Source organism: Guillardia theta, assembly GCF_000315625.1.
Source record: "Guillardia theta CCMP2712 unplaced genomic scaffold GUITHscaffold_13, whole genome shotgun sequence".
NCBI lineage: Eukaryota > Cryptophyceae > Pyrenomonadales > Geminigeraceae > Guillardia > Guillardia theta.
This window is the reverse complement of record NW_005434661.1, coordinates 662,961-680,105: the sequence shown is the minus strand read 5'-3', so window position 1 is coordinate 680,105 and position 17,145 is coordinate 662,961. Positions and strand designations below refer to the sequence as shown.

At 50.7% G+C, this 17,145-nt stretch overlaps 7 protein-coding genes across 7 annotated transcripts; 3 read left to right on the top strand and 4 right to left on the bottom strand.

The window, feature by feature from the left end:
• Window positions 1-322: 322 nt before the first annotated feature.
• GUITHDRAFT_151111 (hypothetical protein) lies at window positions 323-788 on the top strand (the record flags this gene model as incomplete). Its single annotated transcript, XM_005837833.1, has 1 exon — window positions 323-788. A coding segment is annotated over one exon (222 nt), but the record flags the coding sequence as incomplete, so codon positions are not given.
• Window positions 789-2,454: 1,666 nt separating this feature from the next.
• On the bottom strand, window positions 2,455-4,150 carry GUITHDRAFT_161745 (hypothetical protein; the record flags this gene model as incomplete). The annotated part of the gene is made up of 8 exons (XM_005837832.1): window positions 2,455-2,731; window positions 2,783-3,048; window positions 3,094-3,194; window positions 3,241-3,411; window positions 3,470-3,521; window positions 3,570-3,759; window positions 3,815-3,927; window positions 3,974-4,150. 8 exons carry the CDS (start codon window positions 4,148-4,150, stop codon window positions 2,629-2,631), a joined length of 1,173 nt encoding a protein of 390 aa, XP_005837889.1. The 3' UTR covers window positions 2,455-2,628.
• Window positions 4,151-6,803: 2,653 nt separating this feature from the next.
• GUITHDRAFT_103492 (hypothetical protein) lies at window positions 6,804-8,671 on the top strand (the record flags this gene model as incomplete). The annotated part of the gene is made up of 2 exons (XM_005837831.1): window positions 6,804-7,140; window positions 7,194-8,671. The coding sequence occupies 2 exons, from the start codon at window positions 6,804-6,806 to the stop codon at window positions 8,669-8,671; spliced, it is 1,815 nt and encodes a 604-aa protein (XP_005837888.1).
• A 201-nt stretch (window positions 8,672-8,872) lies between these two features.
• Window positions 8,873-9,199, bottom strand: GUITHDRAFT_103491 (hypothetical protein; the record flags this gene model as incomplete). The annotated part of the gene is made up of 1 exon (XM_005837830.1): window positions 8,873-9,199. One exon carries the CDS (start codon window positions 9,197-9,199, stop codon window positions 8,873-8,875), a length of 327 nt encoding a protein of 108 aa, XP_005837887.1.
• A 607-nt stretch (window positions 9,200-9,806) lies between these two features.
• On the bottom strand, window positions 9,807-10,413 carry GUITHDRAFT_103490 (hypothetical protein; the record flags this gene model as incomplete). Its single annotated transcript, XM_005837829.1, has 3 exons — window positions 9,807-10,125; window positions 10,177-10,271; window positions 10,318-10,413. The coding sequence occupies 3 exons, from the start codon at window positions 10,411-10,413 to the stop codon at window positions 9,807-9,809; spliced, it is 510 nt and encodes a 169-aa protein (XP_005837886.1).
• Window positions 10,414-12,075: 1,662 nt separating this feature from the next.
• Window positions 12,076-14,143, top strand: GUITHDRAFT_103489 (hypothetical protein; the record flags this gene model as incomplete). Its single annotated transcript, XM_005837828.1, has 7 exons — window positions 12,076-12,996; window positions 13,048-13,239; window positions 13,296-13,412; window positions 13,449-13,557; window positions 13,620-13,837; window positions 13,886-13,989; window positions 14,035-14,143. The coding sequence occupies 7 exons, from the start codon at window positions 12,076-12,078 to the stop codon at window positions 14,141-14,143; spliced, it is 1,770 nt and encodes a 589-aa protein (XP_005837885.1).
• A 134-nt stretch (window positions 14,144-14,277) lies between these two features.
• Window positions 14,278-17,013, bottom strand: GUITHDRAFT_103488 (hypothetical protein; the record flags this gene model as incomplete). The annotated part of the gene is made up of 15 exons (XM_005837827.1): window positions 14,278-14,363; window positions 14,415-14,485; window positions 14,534-14,614; window positions 14,663-14,706; window positions 14,755-14,817; window positions 14,865-14,909; window positions 15,014-15,104; window positions 15,156-15,229; window positions 15,475-15,513; window positions 15,561-15,605; window positions 15,665-15,736; window positions 15,790-15,870; window positions 15,914-15,958; window positions 16,014-16,082; window positions 16,144-17,013. 15 exons carry the CDS (start codon window positions 17,011-17,013, stop codon window positions 14,278-14,280), a joined length of 1,776 nt encoding a protein of 591 aa, XP_005837884.1.
• Window positions 17,014-17,145: the final 132 nt, after the last annotated feature.

Here is a 17,145-nt window from a genome sequence, read left to right as displayed (position 1 = left end):
CGAGCAGACGGTCAGTCTTGCCGCCCGCTGAGCCGGGGGCCTACGGGCTGCATTGCCGCGCTGAACTTGGAACTGCCCGCCACCCTGCATCGCTCCGACTCACAGGGAGTCAGCCAACCCCATTCAGTACTCCAGCAGCATTCCGGTGACCTGCCGCTGTGCATTTCAGTTGATACCCCTCACATCGCGGTCGATGGTCATGCAGGGAGTATGAGGCAACGATGCAAGAGTTATGACGCGCCATGGGGAGACATTCAAATCCGAATTTTGGCGGGCAATCTGCTCTGCATCCTTAACATGAGCAAGACGACAGCGAACAGAGAGGAAATGCCCAATTTGTAAGACGAGATACAGTACGAACAGCATTCGGACGATCCCTCAAATCTGCACCAAAGCTTGTTCACGTTGTCGATGGGCTTTCAAAGACATCGACTTGAAAACTGTGGAGGATTATGCAGTGTTCACTGACGCATTGGTGCTGAAATGTTTACGTTTTCTGCAGACACATCAGGCACGCAACTTTGAAGATAAGCGACGCGGATGAATAGCTTGCTACAAGTAGCGTCTATTTATCTCAAGCTGAGCCAGCATACCATCAACACTTCATAAACAAGCAAAGTTTACGCTCCTAGGTGACCTCTTTGGACAGAATGCAGAGGGCTTCGACAATGGTTTCCTTCATTACTTCGCCTCGTTTCAACATGGAGCAGATGCTAAAATGCATCATGATGAATTCCAGCTGCACATACTACCGACGCGCAAAAGCTTCGAAGTCAAGTAACGAATCATCGGCAAAAGCACAAGTCATTGTGTAAGAAAATCAGACATTGGGGCACCTCGCACTATGACACTGTTGGTGAGCTACAAGAGCAAATACACGATTATCGCTCAAGGTAACCAGCGAGCTGGAATGCACCAGAGTGCTGACATGCCACCATGCAGGTTACCATGCATGTAAGGCCTGAACTTATTAGCCAAGACCAGAACCGCAATATCAACACAGCATTCGCTCTCCTCGCACATACAATGTACGAAAACTTCCAGTCAATGCCATTAGAGGATAGACGTGATGTCATCCGAAGCATTCTTGAGTGAAGAGCATGAATCTCTTGAAGATTCCAATGACAGAAGTCCTACTGCCAAGTGCTTTCTCACCATTCGCCATGTTGAAAGGGCGATGGACGAATTCTATACTGCTGAGCTTCCCGACATTGTAGTCACCAAGATCCTGATTTTAACTTAACTTTGAGTAAAGATGTTAAGGTGGGATGAGGGGCTGGCAAGTGTCTGGTGATGGCCGGAGAGCAGGCTGAAGGATCCGCGCAGGTGAGAGGAGAGAGCGAGGGAGAGAGCGAGGGAGAGCGAGGAGAGAGCGAAGAGGGAGGGAGAAGAGAGAGGGAGCGAAGAGGGAGGGAGAAGAGGGAGGGAGCGAAGAGGGAGGGAGGGAGAAGAGAGCGAAGAGGGAGGGAGCGAATAGGGAGGGAGGGAGAAGAGAGCGAAGAGGGAGGGAGCGATGAGGGAGGGAGGGAGAGAGAAGAGTGTAGCTTAGAGGGAGAGAGCGAGGGAGAGGAGCGAGGAGGGAGGGACTGAGGGAGTGGAGAGAAGGATGGAGGGAGGGAGGGACGGAGGGAGTGGAGAGAAGGAGGGAGGGAGGGAGGGACGGAGGGAGAGGAGAGAAGGAGGGAGGAGGGAGGGAGGGAAGAGAGAGGATCGAAGAGGGAGGGAGGGAGGGAAGGAGGGAGACAGCGAGCGAGATAGTGAGCGAGACAGCGAGCAAGCAAGATGGAGGCAGGAAGCAGTGGAGCAAACAGAGCAGACGACCAATGTCTTTATTCGAGTCATCCCGTCACTGCCAGGGACATTTGCCATCATGTAACTTGCCTGCACATTGCTTGACAAATTTGATTGGCATAGTCTTTGTTCTCTCTGTCGCACTGGAGGAAAGAGAACAGAACGAAGGTGAGGAGAGTATTACATGTACCTGCTCTCATGCGCGGACTGGGATAGGTCACCGTAGGCATGCTTGCACTGATAGCGTCGCAAGCATTTTTTTCGCCAAGACGGGGGAGGGCGTTTGTCCGGAATCTGCTGATAGTTGGTAAAGTTCGAACGCAGCTTCATGTGGTATCGATCTGAATGAGCTGTTCAGGTGGGCCCACTGGCATGCTCTTGTATCCTGAATATGCCTTCACGATATCCTGGGATTCGAGGTCCCGCGGAGCTGAAGATGATGGCAGAACCTGTACTGATTTTAATGTCAGGAGGGATTACTGCCTGGACAAGATTTTGCAAACTTTTCCATTCCTAGAAGTCTCTTTCTTCAGGTAGCATGGTGTGCTCGAATTTCTGGGTTTTCTCAGACGCGTGTTGCAGGCGAAAGCAATGAGTGGACATAATTGAAGATGCTTTCAGACCCTATTACATCTTTTTGACCCCTCTCCGACCCCCGCCTTTCCCAGAACCATTTTGCTTTAGTTTTGTCTAAAGAAATTCCAATCTAAGTATTACAAGCAGTACAGAACGATCATAGACCAGCTAAAATAATTAAATATGGTACACAAGATGACGAAATCGGGGATTTTGGGTCTCATTCAGACGGCGACAGAGCCTGGTCTGATGGGGAATTCTTCAAACACTGGAGGGGAATTTCGAAGAGTCCTTGCTCTCGTCCTCCTTGCTCATCTGTTCAGCACTTTCTAACCATGCCAAAACTCTCAAGCACGCAACAGAACTGCGGAAGGTAATTCAACCATGAGAAACCAGATCAAACAAATTGGCAGACCTATGCCATGCTGTCGATGTGGTAGAAGATTCCTGAACCCGAGCTGCCTCATCCGAAGCCGTGTCAACGTGAATTCCGGACTTGATAAGCTTTGCCCTGAGCTCGTTCTGCATCTTTAGTTCTGCCTCGTGCTGTCTCCTGCTTTCTTCTTGCAACATCATCACTTCTCTCTCTGCCAGCTGTCGACGATTCCCAGGCATCAAAGTAGTTGAATGAGAATGCCTGCTCTTGTGCCTCTTGGGACTCTGCACAGGAGCCTGACACTGCTTGGCACAGCGTCAAAACATCGAATAGAAATAACAAAAAAGTACCCCAATGACTTGATCAATAGGTCTCTTGGCAAGTTCTAACTTTCTCTTCTTTTCCAACTGCCTTGACGCAGAGTTGCCTTTCCACGCAGGATCTTTTGATCCTGCCCCCCAAGTTACATACAAAATCGTTATCTGACAGCCTCTAACCTGCTGGAATTTGTGTCCAAGATTGGATAACGGCCACCTCATTCGATCCAGAAGGCACGTGCCAACCTTTGATTGTAACACATCTTTGTCCATCGAGGATCATTTGCGCTGTTGCAGTGATCCTCAACGTCATGCCGCACAAGTGTACAGCTGAGCGCCGATCCCAGGAGCCTGACAGAAGGTGTAAATCAAACATCCTTGCAGGCCAAGGTGCATGTTTCAAACTCACATCCAGGGCTGCAATGACCTAATCCAGTGCACCATCCATCAACAATTTTCCCCTGATATCGACATCAACGACAGTTATTTGAGGGTAAGAGCAATCTCACATTCAAATCCTTCCTACTCCGTTGGCATTTGCTCCCATCCTTCCTGTTGCCTCTGCAAACATACAGCAATTCGTATATGACCCTTTGATCACTGCGGTCTTTGACTGCCGGTTTGCAAAATGACAAATCCACTTCAAGCAAGTCGCTAGGAATATGTCGGTGCCGCCTTTCAGTTTTCTTGATGTCCATACTGAGCAAATACTACAGTCATGGCGCTAGCAGCAAAAGAACTTCGGGCTAAAAACCTGAAATGATGCTTGCATATAACGGAGGAGTCAATCTTGGATTTGTGCAAACGCCAATCAGTTTGTGTGACTTCAGTTGGCCCATCTTGCTCGAGCCATTTTTGCAATTCAACCTAATATTGCATTAGATTCAATTCAATCTTGGATCAGCAGATCTACCCCTTCTCCGATGACGTATTGCCCACCGGACTCACTCAATTCCTTCAATGTCTGTATCTTCAATTTTGAATCCGTTCCTTTCGGATCTTCCCCGTTCCAACCAGAGGGAATTCCCGGTTGCTCTGAAGCATTGAGAACTCCCGTAGGATTCCCGGAATCAAGGATGGGAGAGCACATTCTGCTTGCATAAGTTACAACAACATTAACTGGCAGAAAACACAGCACATTGGTATGGGTATTTTTGTTCACTTTCTTCTAGCTCGTTTTCATTTCAAGTAATCCTGTAAAAAGGGCGTCAGATAACCGTCAGAAGTTTTTTACATGGCAAAATTCATAAAAGATAATGGCATCAAATATTTTGTTTCTCTAGATCATCCGCTCACAAAATCCATCAACTCTTTTGAAAGTCTGGTTCGATTTCAAAATATCATTGTACACTCGAGGCACCATTAGGTACGTGTCTTTCCCAGAGTCCCTCTCAAGCATCTCACACATCATAAATATATGTGCACCATAAACATGTCAGGACGAAAACTATCATGAGCAGTTGGCCAAGCTCCACATGTAGTTCAAGCCACTCTTATGCCAGTGATATTGCAGCCATAAAAAAATCTACATTCACAATCATCCATGGTCTCCAAGTAAAGAGCTTATCTCTCGACATGAGCAAACGTCGTTGGCAGCATGATTTCTTGTGCCAAAGATATGGGTCGCAAATCATCAGCAAATCATTTCACAAAGTGATGGTGCACATAATCCTTGAACTCGTGAAGGCGAGCAAGTGAATGTTGGGTAACAGAAAGAAAACAGAGGAATAGCTGGGCTGAAGAAAAAATCATCCTCTCCCAACTGACTACCAAAAATGACTGGCTTCCCTCCCCCTCCACAACTCGCTTGCCATGCGAGCCTGGAAATATCTCAACCACGTACAACGAGAGGGCCTATCTTCTTGTGACAAACCTCTCCTTTCTCAGTATAATGCATGAAATCTTCACTGCCCCTTTCTCGGAACGTCGCCTCATTGCCACCTGCCCAGTGCATTTTTTGGATTGGCGGAACGGACAGCCTCCCTCCAACTTCTTTCCAACAAGGGCACGCTTTCCCTGCACCTGTTTCATCCTATTCTTCAACCCACTCGCTTCACACATAGTCCATCAAATCTTCTTTCCCTCCTCTGACTCTTCCTCGCTGTTCTTCAGCCCATCACGCAGCCACTTCACGCCATGAGATCGGTATCTTTTGGGGAAGGGCGGTAGAGGTGAAGGGTAGGGGACCAGAATAAAGATGGAGGGCTGGGTGTCAATCATGGAGGGGTCCATTCAAATCTAAACCAGTTGTAACATCCTCCAACATCAAGGGTAAAGGGTATGTCACTATTACTCGATGTTACAATTATAACAAGTGGGAGATATGGGTATACATTGATATGTGCGCAAGAAGGAGCCGATATTGGGGGTAGGGGTGCAATGCAGGGGGTATTTTAAAGATTGCCTCAAACCGAAGCAAAAGAGCTGCGTGAGGGTACTGGAGGTGCTAGAGGGTACTATTAGAGCTGACTGAATGGGGTACCGGTAGTACATCGCCAGCCGGGCCCGCCGGTACCAGCGCCGCCGCCGGGCCGCCTGATCGGACACGCCGCAACCCGGGCCGGCCTGTATCACTGACATGGCAGGCGCGCGGCGCGGCGGGTGACGCCGGCCGGCGGGCCGCCTCAGTCCGATCCACCGAACTAGGGGCCTCTGCTATCGTGACTGGCTTCCAACCTCCGACTTCCGACTCTGAACTTCCGAGGTCTGATCACTGTCATGCCATGATGGGGCACCGTGGCACCGTGCACAGCCTCAGGCTGGCAGTGGCAGGGCCCGGGAGCCTGAGGAGCGGCCGCCGCCGCCTGATTTGCACAGTGAGTCGGCCCGGAGTACAGCATCTCGGAGGCTGCGGCAGTGCTGCGGCCGTTGCTTGATTGCGGCTGCCTCTTGTCGCATAGCATTCAAGGCTTCGACGGTATTCTGCGCCCGGCGCGAAGTGTGTGAGGGCCGGGCCGGGCAGTTACGGTTCCGAAGGGCTCTTGTCACGGTTGGAATAAGGGCCGGGCCTGCCTTCACTGTCAGGCTGAGGCTTGGAACTTGATTAACCGGGAACCTGCCTTGGAATAAGGAACCCGCCTCCCTTCAAGGCTTGGAATAAGGAACCTCCCTTGGAATAAGGAACCTCCCTTGGAATAAGGAACCTCCCTTGGAATAAGGAACCTCCCTTGGAATAACTTAGTAAGGAACCTGCCTTGGAATAAGGAACCTCCCTTGGAATAAGGAACCTCCCTTGGAGATACATGATAAGGAACCTGCCTTGGAATAAGGAACCTGCCTTGGCCCGGAATAGGGACCTCCCTTGGAATAAGGAACCTGCCTTGGAATAAGGAACCTCCCTTGGAATAAGGAACCTGCCCTGGAATAATAAGGAACCTCAGTGCCTTATTAGAACCTGCCCCGCCGCTGAGTTCCTTATTCCAGGGCAGGTTCCTTATTCCATTTTTAACCTGTTAATGAACATGGGGGTGGCTGGGGTACTGCGTCTACCGGGAAAATTGGAATGGAAGGGTGGGTGGTGGATTCCGTACACTCTCTTCTCACGAAATCGCGCACCTCCAACCATGGTAGGAACCGGTGTTCCCTCTCTGCCTCTCATCGCCCTTATGCTCCTTCCTGCCATCCATGCCTTCTGCCCCTGCGCACTCGATGTATCCATCCCGCCGAGGAGGACTGCTGTCTCGAGCTACATGCGCAAAGGCAATGAAGCCGGTACATGCAGAGGTCGCACTTCGAGTCTCAACATGCGTGAGTATGCAGAGCATAGGAGAAAGGGAGTGCCCGGGAGGATGCCGATGTCCATGATACGGCGAGGAGGAGATCGTGAGGAAATGATCTCTCTAGAGGCGCAGATTGCTAGAGTGGAGGAGGAGATAGATCAGGTCAACCGACAGATCAGAGAGGTAGAGAAACAAGTGCTCAATCGCGACATGGAGGAGCAGCTTCAAAAGGAAGAGGAGCAGCTTCGAAAGGAAGAGGAGCAGCTTCGAAAGGAAGAGGAGCAGCTTCGCGATCTACTCATCGAGGTGAAGAGGGCTCAAGGTTCAAAGAATCCTCAAGGCTTTCTGTCAAAACCTGAAGGTGATGCTCGCATTGCACTACCTTGACGACTGAAGGCACTGACGGACTGATAGGCGACATGTTGCTGTCCTTCTTGAACGAGCTTTGCAAGGTTGCGAGGGCGGGCAAGACTTACTCAGCTCAAGAGATTGTCAGCTTCTCGACCTTCTTGGGAGGGAATGAGATTTTTGGAAATCAGCTGTTCCTACGAGATTGCTACTTCGAGATGAAGCAGCTGATTGCAGAGTACTTCCGCTTAGACACGGAGAAGCCGAAGAACGGCCAGGTCATCCTCACAGGGAGTCCAGGGATAGGGAAGTCATGCTTTGCCTACTTCTTTCTTCTTCAGCTTCTCGGCTCTGATGAGGAAGTAGTCTATCAGGTAGGAGCCGAGTACTGGTACTTTGATGGGGCAGAATGGAGTCGGTTTAGGGATGTGACAGTTTTTGCACCCTTTCTCATCACTTTCCGCGGGTGGTACATCTGCGACTTGTACGAAGGTCAGGGGAACTACGTGTTAGAGGATTCGCTGAGAACAATCATACTGGCTCCACCCAAGCTCAGAGGGTTCAAGGACATTCTGAACAATGGAGCTGGGCGATATTTTCTACCAACATGGACTGATGAGGAGATGTCAATCTTCATCAAGATGCAAGGGGGTCGCGTGAACGAAGAAGAAGCAAAGAATGTCGTCGAGGATTGGGGGAACGTACCGAGGAATGTCATAATGAGGCCTTTAGAGACACTTGAGCAGGCGATACAGACGATAACCTCAATGTCGTCGCTAAACAAAAAGATGATAGCAGCAGGGAACGAAGACCTGGGATCGCCATCGAGACTGATTCACCTGGTCCCAAGCTCAGACTACACGACTATCAGCGCTCGAGCATGCTCGCAGAAGGCCGCGGAGAAGATCTTTGCCCGACTTGTCAGAAAAGACTGGGATGCCCTTATACGCATGGTTTTCATATGCTCTGATTCTGGGTGGGATTGGGGGGCGGGTCTAGTTTTTGAATGCTTGGCGCATGAGGTGCTGAAGAAAGGAGGGAGATACAGATTGCGCAGTCTAGGGTCGGGGGAGGATGATGAAGGGGCAAGGGAAGTGATAAGTTTGGATGTCAAGAAGTCACAGGCATACTTTGAGGTTTCAAGAACAGGACTCAAGGAGTGGAAGATCATGGAGAACACATATTGCAAGCCCAAGGCATTGAACTTCCCTTGCATGAGTGCGCTTTTATTGTCAGATCAGGAGGTCCTCTACATGTTCCAGATGACACGGACAGAACAATATCCGATCAAGCTTGGACCACTACGTGAGATGTTGACAGCTCTACGAGCCAAGAACAAGTTTGAGAGGGTATGCCTTGTGTTTGTTCTACCCGCAGAGCTTGAGAGGAAAGCAAGTTGGAGACGAGCTCAGGTTTTCACCAACGACAAGACAGCAAGTGAGATGGAGAAGCAGCCAGTGGAAAACGTTACCCAGCACGCGATGTTCTTGTCCATGGAAGACGTGGCATGGCTAAAGGGAGCGGAGAAAGGATTCAGCTCGTAGATGAGGCACGGTCTCAGAGTGAAGAGCAACTGGAGGCAGGCGATGAGGCGACAACATAGAGGATGATAGATGGAATCTGTGACGTTGATGTGGGCTGAAAGAGTGGATGGCTTGTAGTGAGCATTGTAGCTCAGGCAACAAATATATATGAAGCTTCCTGTTGAGTCAGAGATTGCATCGTTCGATGGAGAATATAATGATTTAGATCATTCGATACACCTCGACACAAATGCTGACTACGAGAATGGATGATGCCCAGTACATGAACACTCTCACAAAACCGTCCGTCCATACTGAACAGCGACGCAGAGCGAAAGTTGGCGCGCTGCCGCGAAAACACGACCAGGATATGTCGATCATCACTTGCATCATCATCATCTCCATCTTAATCATCATCTTCTTTTTCTTCTTCATTACCTCCATGATCTCCTTCATCATCATCAACATCATCATCTCGTTCTTCACCATCATCATCCTTTCCATGATCTCCTTCATCAATATCAACATATCCTTAATCGTTAACTCCATTCATGTATATAATGATCACAATCATCATCATCTTGCTCATTATTGCCAACATCGTCATTTCCATCTTCTTCTTGTTTTCCTTTATCATCATCATCATCATCGTCATCATCTCCTCATTATCTCCATACATCATCTCCATCTCAATCACTATCTCCATCTCCATCGTCGTCAGCATCCTTTATATTATCATCACTATCTTTATCGTCATAATCTGGTTCTTCTTCACCATCATCATCATCCCCTCTTTCATTTTGATCATTTTTATCGTCCTCTTTATCATCGTCATCGTCATCGTCATCTCCATCATCCTCCATATTATCATCACTATCATCATCGTCATCTCCTACATAATCTTCATCTCCTCCTTCATCTTCTTCATGATCCCTCCATCACATCATCGTCATCGTCATCGTCATCGTCATCGTCATCAGCATCGTCATCAGCATCCTCTATGTTTCATCACTATCTTTATCGTCATCATCTTCCCATTTTGTTCCAGCATCATCCCCTCCATCATCTCCTTTCTTCATCATGATCACCTTCAATATCTCCATCATCATCTATATCACCATCACCTCCATCACCATAATCCTAATCATCTCAATCATCATTCTCCATCATCGTCATCTCGTTTATCGTCGTCGTCGTCTTCGTCGTCATCTCCATCATAATGTTCTCCATCATCATTCCCTTCATCATCATCATCATCATCCTCCTCCTCCTCCTCCTCCATCATCTTCATCTCCTCCATCTTCATCTCTTTCATCATCCCCTCCATCACATCATCATCATCATCATCGTCTTCCTCATTCTCATCGTCGGACATCATCATCTTCATCATCATCAGCATCCTCCATATTATCGTAATCATCACTATCCTCACAATTCTCTGATAGGTCATGGTGGTTTCACGATCATTGCACAGGCTGAAAAATCATCCTCAAACCTGGTCGCCGCCTTGCAGCAAGTTGGATCACCTTAGACGTCTTGCGAGGCCGAGAGACATCCCGCCGATACCGTACATATTCCACAGATCTCTTGACGACTGCTTGATTGCTGTAGACGTGAATACCTTTCTCCTTCAAGAGATCAATAACTTGATCATATGCAGCTCTCACAGTCCTCTGAAAAACCTCAGGACTGTCTCCATATGGAATGTAGGACATCGTCATAAGGCATGATGAACTTCGGACAAGCTTTTGCCAGGCTTCCATTCTTTGCTCAAACAGTCAGTTGCGAGGTTGATCGTGACGCGGCGCAGGTGGGATCGGATACTCAATCGCCGATGCTGATACGTCAGTATTGGCCATGATGCCGCCCGGCCGGGCCAGGGGTGGTGGGTGGAGCCTCCTCAGCCTGAGTCACGCACTGCGGCACGCCGACTCTGTGACTCCGTAGTACAGATAACTCAGTGACTAGTGCAGGTCGTGGAGGATACTTGATATGGACTACAGTAGAATACGGTAAGTGACCATACGTATCTCCTGTACTGGTACGATCGGATGAACCTTGAGGAGGAGCAGGCAGCAGACTTAAGCGGTGGTTCCCCTCGACTATACTCTAAAAGGATCGTCAACAACTTCTAAGGTGATCTGTCCTTTCCCTTGCTGTGCCTGATCTTTATGGGGGTTCAGCGAATCGTACCAGTACGGTACAGGGACTCATGATACCACTGGCGCGCCCAAGTTGCACACGGTGGCACTCTTTTGCCCAACATCACTCAGTGGTCAGTGGCATGCTTGCTGCTTCAGCTCCGATTCTTTGGCATCTTTTCAAGGGAATGTCGAGGAGTCGGCAAGGGAATGTCAAGCCTGAGTCGGCAGCAGATCTCAGCGGACGCACTAGGGATACTTGCCCGTCTCAAAAAGCTTCTTATCAGCGTGATCCAGAGGAGCAGCTTTAAGCATTCGTTTTGACGTCCGAAACCCGCAAAGCTTCAGGATGTGACAAATCTGTTTGCTGCATTGGACTACTAGTTCAAGAACAAAGGTGCATTCGTGCCTTGGATACTCTTCAGGATCGAATAGTACACTCACGGTGAGTTTTGTCTCGTGATGGATCTCTTTCACGTCTTTGTCATTCAGCCTCCTCTCGTAAACAGTTCCCTTCTCACTTCTACTCTTCAATCGGGTCTCTTCGCCACAATACCTGGAGCCTATTGCAGTTTTAGTTTACTCAAAGTTAAGTTAAAATGCAGTCTGTTCCCATTTTTTCCCGACAAGTTTTACTCACATTGGAGACGAGGGTGGGTCGTTCTGAGTTTGCTGAGGGGGTGGGTGGTCTTAAAGTCAAAAAACCAAAGATAAAAACGACCCAGCAAATATTCTCATCGAAAAAGATCATCAGCCAATAATTTCAAAAATAATCATTCAAACTTCAAATTGAATTGGGGGTCGCAAACATCCCTTCCGCAACTTGAACCTGACGATTCTCCCAGTCTTATCATCCCCTCCCCCCCACACCCTACCACCTGCTCTTTGACCCCTTGGACCCCACCCTCACCTGGAACCTCCCGGGAACCCACCCTCCCCCCGAGCGAAACTTTCATGTACCCCACCACACGAATGACTCTATTTTGACCGTGGTCAAATATGTGTAGGGAGGAGCCGTGGCGATCATGGCTGCAGTAGTAATCGCCACGTTCTGGCCCATGGGTTATTGCAGTCAAAACTACTGGTCAAAATGGACCGGGGTGGGGGTGTATCTCACAGCAGATTTTCTATTCGTTTGACCCCAAGGAGAGGGGAGGGACGGGGGGGGGGGGGGGGGGGGGCCCATGAGGCCTTGAAGAAATACATTTTTGACCTGTCAGCAGTGCATGTGACTCGCATCTATCGAAAAGAGCTGGTTTCGTGTTTGAGTGACCGTGAAAGGCAATGAGAGCTATGGATGACGCCGTAGGGAGAACAGGCAAGGACAAGATACAAGAGGGAGGAGACCACGGAAGGAGAGACCCAACTGCTGCTCGTGAAGCAAATATGGACGGAAGAGACGAGCTGGGCATCATCTTTGACGAGCAACACTTTCACTGTAGAGAAGCCGTCACACATTTGGACCCAGGAATAGCGCCTTTGTTCGATTATGAACCTCTTTTCTCCAAGCAAATCGATCCTCAGCCATTTTGTTCCATTTCGGACGATCTGTTCAAATGCCATGATCATATGGCATTGTCAGATCACAGCATGAATTTTGTACAAGAAGTTATGGCGGAGGGTGAGAGCAAACAAGAAGACTTAACGCGGGAGCTGCCATCGCTGAGTCGGCCCCCGACTATGGAAGATCAGTCGCCTCCCCAGCCCGCATTTCAGCCATCGATAGATGAGAAGCAAGAAGGCCTTCAGAAGACTGAAGCCGTCGAAGAGCTGCCAACCTTCAGTCCCTGCAACGAGCAGCTTGAGGACTTGAAGTCGTACCTTGAGTGTCTGGACTCAGTGGGCAGAACCTACGGAGCTGTCAAGGTCAAACTTCCACAAGGCTGGAGGCACAAGCACATGAAGAGCGACCTGTCCAGGCTGAACACTTTGAAGTTCCACTGCGAGTCCAAAACCCTTCGATACAAACAACTGCCTGGCTGCGACCTGGTGGTGGCCGGCGACGTCGAGTTGAGAAGCTTTCTGGAGCTTCAAGACTCCCTCCGTTCGATCAGAACTCACAAGGAGGATGGCGAGAAGACGATCAAGGCAACAGCAGATACTTTCTCCCTGCTCCATGCACCTTCTCACGAGAACCTCTTTGCTCCTGTGGCTGAACACGCTGAGTCCTATCCCTGCGTGCTTTCATTGGGCAGCGAAATCACGGTGCCTGCTCGTCATGCTAAGTCTCTCGTTCATCATCTGACGTCTTGACAGGCGAGCGGGTGGAGCCAGACGGAGCATGAGACGATGGTGTGTTGCGTTCACGTCGGGGGCTCGAGAACGGCCTACGTGGTGCCTCCGGCGCACCGCGAAGATCTCTCGCAGCTTTCAGACCGGATGAGAGCAGAAGTGAGGAGCAAGCATGGAAAACTAAACGAGAAGGATGAGCTGCTGATCGACCCCGAGGTAAGCTGTGCCCAGGATGGAATGAGGCCGTCGGGAGGGGGTGACTGTTCCAGCAGGAGCTTGCCAAGAACGGCATCCCTGTCCGGAGGGCAACATTGGGACCGGATGAAGTGATCATTCACTGGAAGGACGCATCTCATCTCTTTGTTGATGAAGGTTTCATCTGCAACGAGGTAAGTGCCTTGTCTTGCCTTTGATCCCGGACACAGACTGACTGGATTCCGGTGCTGTACCAGTTCTTGGACTGCAAAAGTTTGATCACGATCTGCGACTTGACTTCCAAGAGCGCCGAAGTGCGCTCTCGGCTTTCTCCACTAGGTGAATGATGCCCTTGAATGCTCTCGCCACAAGCTTGAGGGCTGACTCTGCGATGACGTCAGAGTCTGACAACTCGAGCTGCAAGCTGTTGGACGATGCCGAGGATGCAAACCAGCCTGAGTGGGCGGTCCGAAGGAGGCGCAAGAGAGTCTTGACCCATCAAGGAACCAAGTCGATCCTGAGTGCACCGGTCGAACTGAAGAACAAGAACTGCCACTACTGCGAGCACGCGCCGAAGCGATGTTCCAACTTCACATGCCTTAGCCCCAACTGTGATCAGGTGCATGTTGAGAGTGGCAGGGGATCAAGGGGCTGACGACTCTCGCAGAAATTCTGCGACAAGTGCTGCAAGCTACACCTTCACAACCCGACGCACTTCAAGTCTCAAGATGACGCTGACCGGCTCGATTGGCGATGTCCTGTATGCACAAGGTAGGAAGGCTCGAGGGCTCGAGGGTCTGGTGACGTCATTGGCAGGAAATGTTGCTGTACGATGGAGACGTGCCATCAAGATCACATTCACTGCAAGAGGTACAGAAGGAGAATGAAGAACATGCTCCAGGCCTTCGACTATTATTTTCAATGAAACTGCAGTTCAATCGGCTAGATGCCATTATTATAAGAATTTTTTCCCTAGCGCAATACATCCAAGTAACCGCTCCCGACGGAGATGGCTGCATCCGAGGAGCAGCAGCAGCATATTTACATCCTTTCGTCTCCTCATGCTCTCTCCAAGAAGTCGCTGGTGAGGTTCAAGTCGACACTGAGCGAGAGAGAGGAGATGGAGGGGGAGTACTTTACAGCTCCTGCACACCCTCAACGGGTCAGCACCCCACGACAGCATCCCAGGTGGTTACCCAGCAGGAAGCTCTCCCCTTCATCGCCAAGATTGTTTCTGCCCACCCTGAAATGCGACAGGTGGGAGCACCTGCATCTCCATCCTTCAGATGCAGCGGATCACTCCCACCTGCCGTACCTGGGCAAGACTGACGCGAACGTTGCAGCACCAGCGACGCCGATCTTGTTCTCTTGCAGGTCGAGGAACGAAACTTTACAGCTGGACCACGGGGGTGAGCGTAGTGTGCGGACTTGCTCAGCAAGCTACCGGGGGAGGGTGTGGGCGAGTCCAGTAGCTCCCTTGGAGCCGATCTGAGACGGTCAGGTCAAGATGGGGAGAAAGAGATGCACAGAACGCACTTTACAGTTGGAGAGGCTCAAGTGGGTAAGGCTCTCACACTTGCTGAGAACGTCGGCGAGAACCTGAGGAGACAGTGAACGAGCAGGGACATGGAAGGGATACTTCTCACGATGACGCCGTTGCTTTCAAGATCGTTCGAAGAGAGATTCAAAGTCTGTCAGTCATGAGTAAGATCGAGTCGGCGGGTTCAAGGTCCTCAAGTGAAGTAGATGAAACATGCTCCGGATCCGACGGATCCTGACAGCCGGGTCAACTTACATTGAGGTTGGAGCAGGACGGCAATGAAACAGCCAGTAGGCTGCATCCCTCCTCCTCTATGTGATTGCACTCCAGTGACAAGCTCTTCAGCCTGTGGAAACTTGCGTGGGAAGGCGGAGAGAGTGAGACTCTACTTGATTACCTGAGACAACTGGCAAGGACTGCAGACAGGAACCCAATGCCTTCATCGCTGATGTCGTTCCAACCCAGCGCAATCTGAACAGCAGGAAGGACTCACGGAGGGTTCTTTACTCCTTCTCCTCCACCTCTTGGCCCCCCCCCCCCCCGCCCCCCTCCATCTCCCCCCTTCATTGTTCAGCCATTCAAGACACTCACCGTTTCTAGTGAGATGCACCATGGCAGGGAGGAAGAAAGCCTCGCCATCCCTTCATCTCCGATCTTCCCATGGCAAGTCAACAGAGCCAAGGCCAGCAGGTACCAAGGTCAAAAGGGGCTCAGACCTGATTCTTCGAAAGGTCCAACGATACCAGCCGACCGCACTGACAGTCCAGATGAGTTACGTGTGCAAGCATGTCAGGATTTGAACCTGTGGCAACGTGGAAGCGAGGAGGTAGATTCCTTCACATCCAATCTGGAGCCAGCAATGTATTCAGCAAACTCTCCAATCACTTGCTCCGCGGAGTGTTGGACCTGGTTGTCGTTCAATCGCAATTCCCTCAAGACAGAATAGTGCGGCAAAGACGAAGCAAGGAATCCCGTCCCCTGTTCAACATGATCATGCTCGCTGCATGCTGATATGCTCTCGTCCCGCTCACCTCCGAGCCAATCAACGTATTGGAGAGCGAGACCTTAGATAGGCAGGCGCAGTGCGGAATGACCGATGCGAGCAAACTTGCCTACAAGAATGTAAGCACCCTTCCAGCAGACAAGGAGAAGTACAGTATGATCCCCAAAGCTGTTACAACTTAGATCAAGTTCCTGCAGCTGAGGCAAGAAAGTTGTCAGGATTCTCCTTTCTTCCACCGGCTGCCCGCTGCACCTGGCTGCACTGGGGCAGCACGCTGACGATGAGGCTCAGACCTTCTTCTCCGAGCAAGTTGGCAGACAACTGCAACAGCGTATCGCAGTCAGTGACGAGCCGCGAGGAGTGTTGACATGAGCTCTCGTACGTCGAGGGAGGAGATCGCAGGCCACATGCGAATGGAGGAGGCGATCAGCCCTGCCCCCTCTGCCCCTATCGAGTTCTTGCCCAAGTCCAGCTGGCCCAGAGGTGGCAGGGCAGCGGCAAGCCTAGCGGCTCCTTCGCTCGTGATACCGTTACCGCGCAAAGAAAGAGCCTTGATGCTCAACTTGGTGGACACGAAGAGATTTGCCGCTAGCCTCGTAGCTCCCTCGTCACCTATCGCATTGTTCGACAGGTCCAGATGGGTCAGGGAAGAATTCTCCGCCAGCTTGCTCGAAAGAAACTCCATGCCGACAGGTCCGAGGTCGTTGTCGGCGAGATCCAAGAGCGTCAGGTTGTTACATCTGTCAAGAGCGCTGGTCAAGACAATCAGTCCCTCGTCATGGATGTAGTTTGACTGCATGCGCAACTCAACCAGCCGTGACAAGTTGGGCAGGATCTCAGCAAGGATCTTTGCGCCACCTGACCCGATGGCGTTCTCGTTGAGGTTCAGAGTCTCCAGAAAGACGCAGGAAGAGAGCAGGCAAGAAAGGTCCTTCACACCTGTCGTCCCGATGTAGTTTCCTTCCAGGTCCAGCGACTTCACCAGGTTCCATCCGTCCCTGCCAGCATCTGAGAGCGCCGAGACCGGCGAGCAGAAGGCACATCGAGGTGCTACGATGTCGCAAGTGCCTTTGAACTGCGTGAACGACCCAGGGAACGGGGGAATGTCGACCCCCCGTCTCATCCGCAGCACCACATGTCTAGAGGAGATGAGAGCTCTGTGGATCTTCTTGGACACAAGCAGACCCGCAACGATCCTGTTGGGGGGCCAAAAGGAGAGGATCAGCTCAGAGTCTAGATCCAAAAGCCTCATGGCCCAATGAGGTGGTATTCGGTACGATCAGCCTTCAGCGGATCTTCATGTTGAAGCACGCGGTTCTTTTGCTCCCCTTGATCCTTGTCCGTAGGTAAGAAATTCCCTTGACCGGCTGGTCCAGCGTGGGTG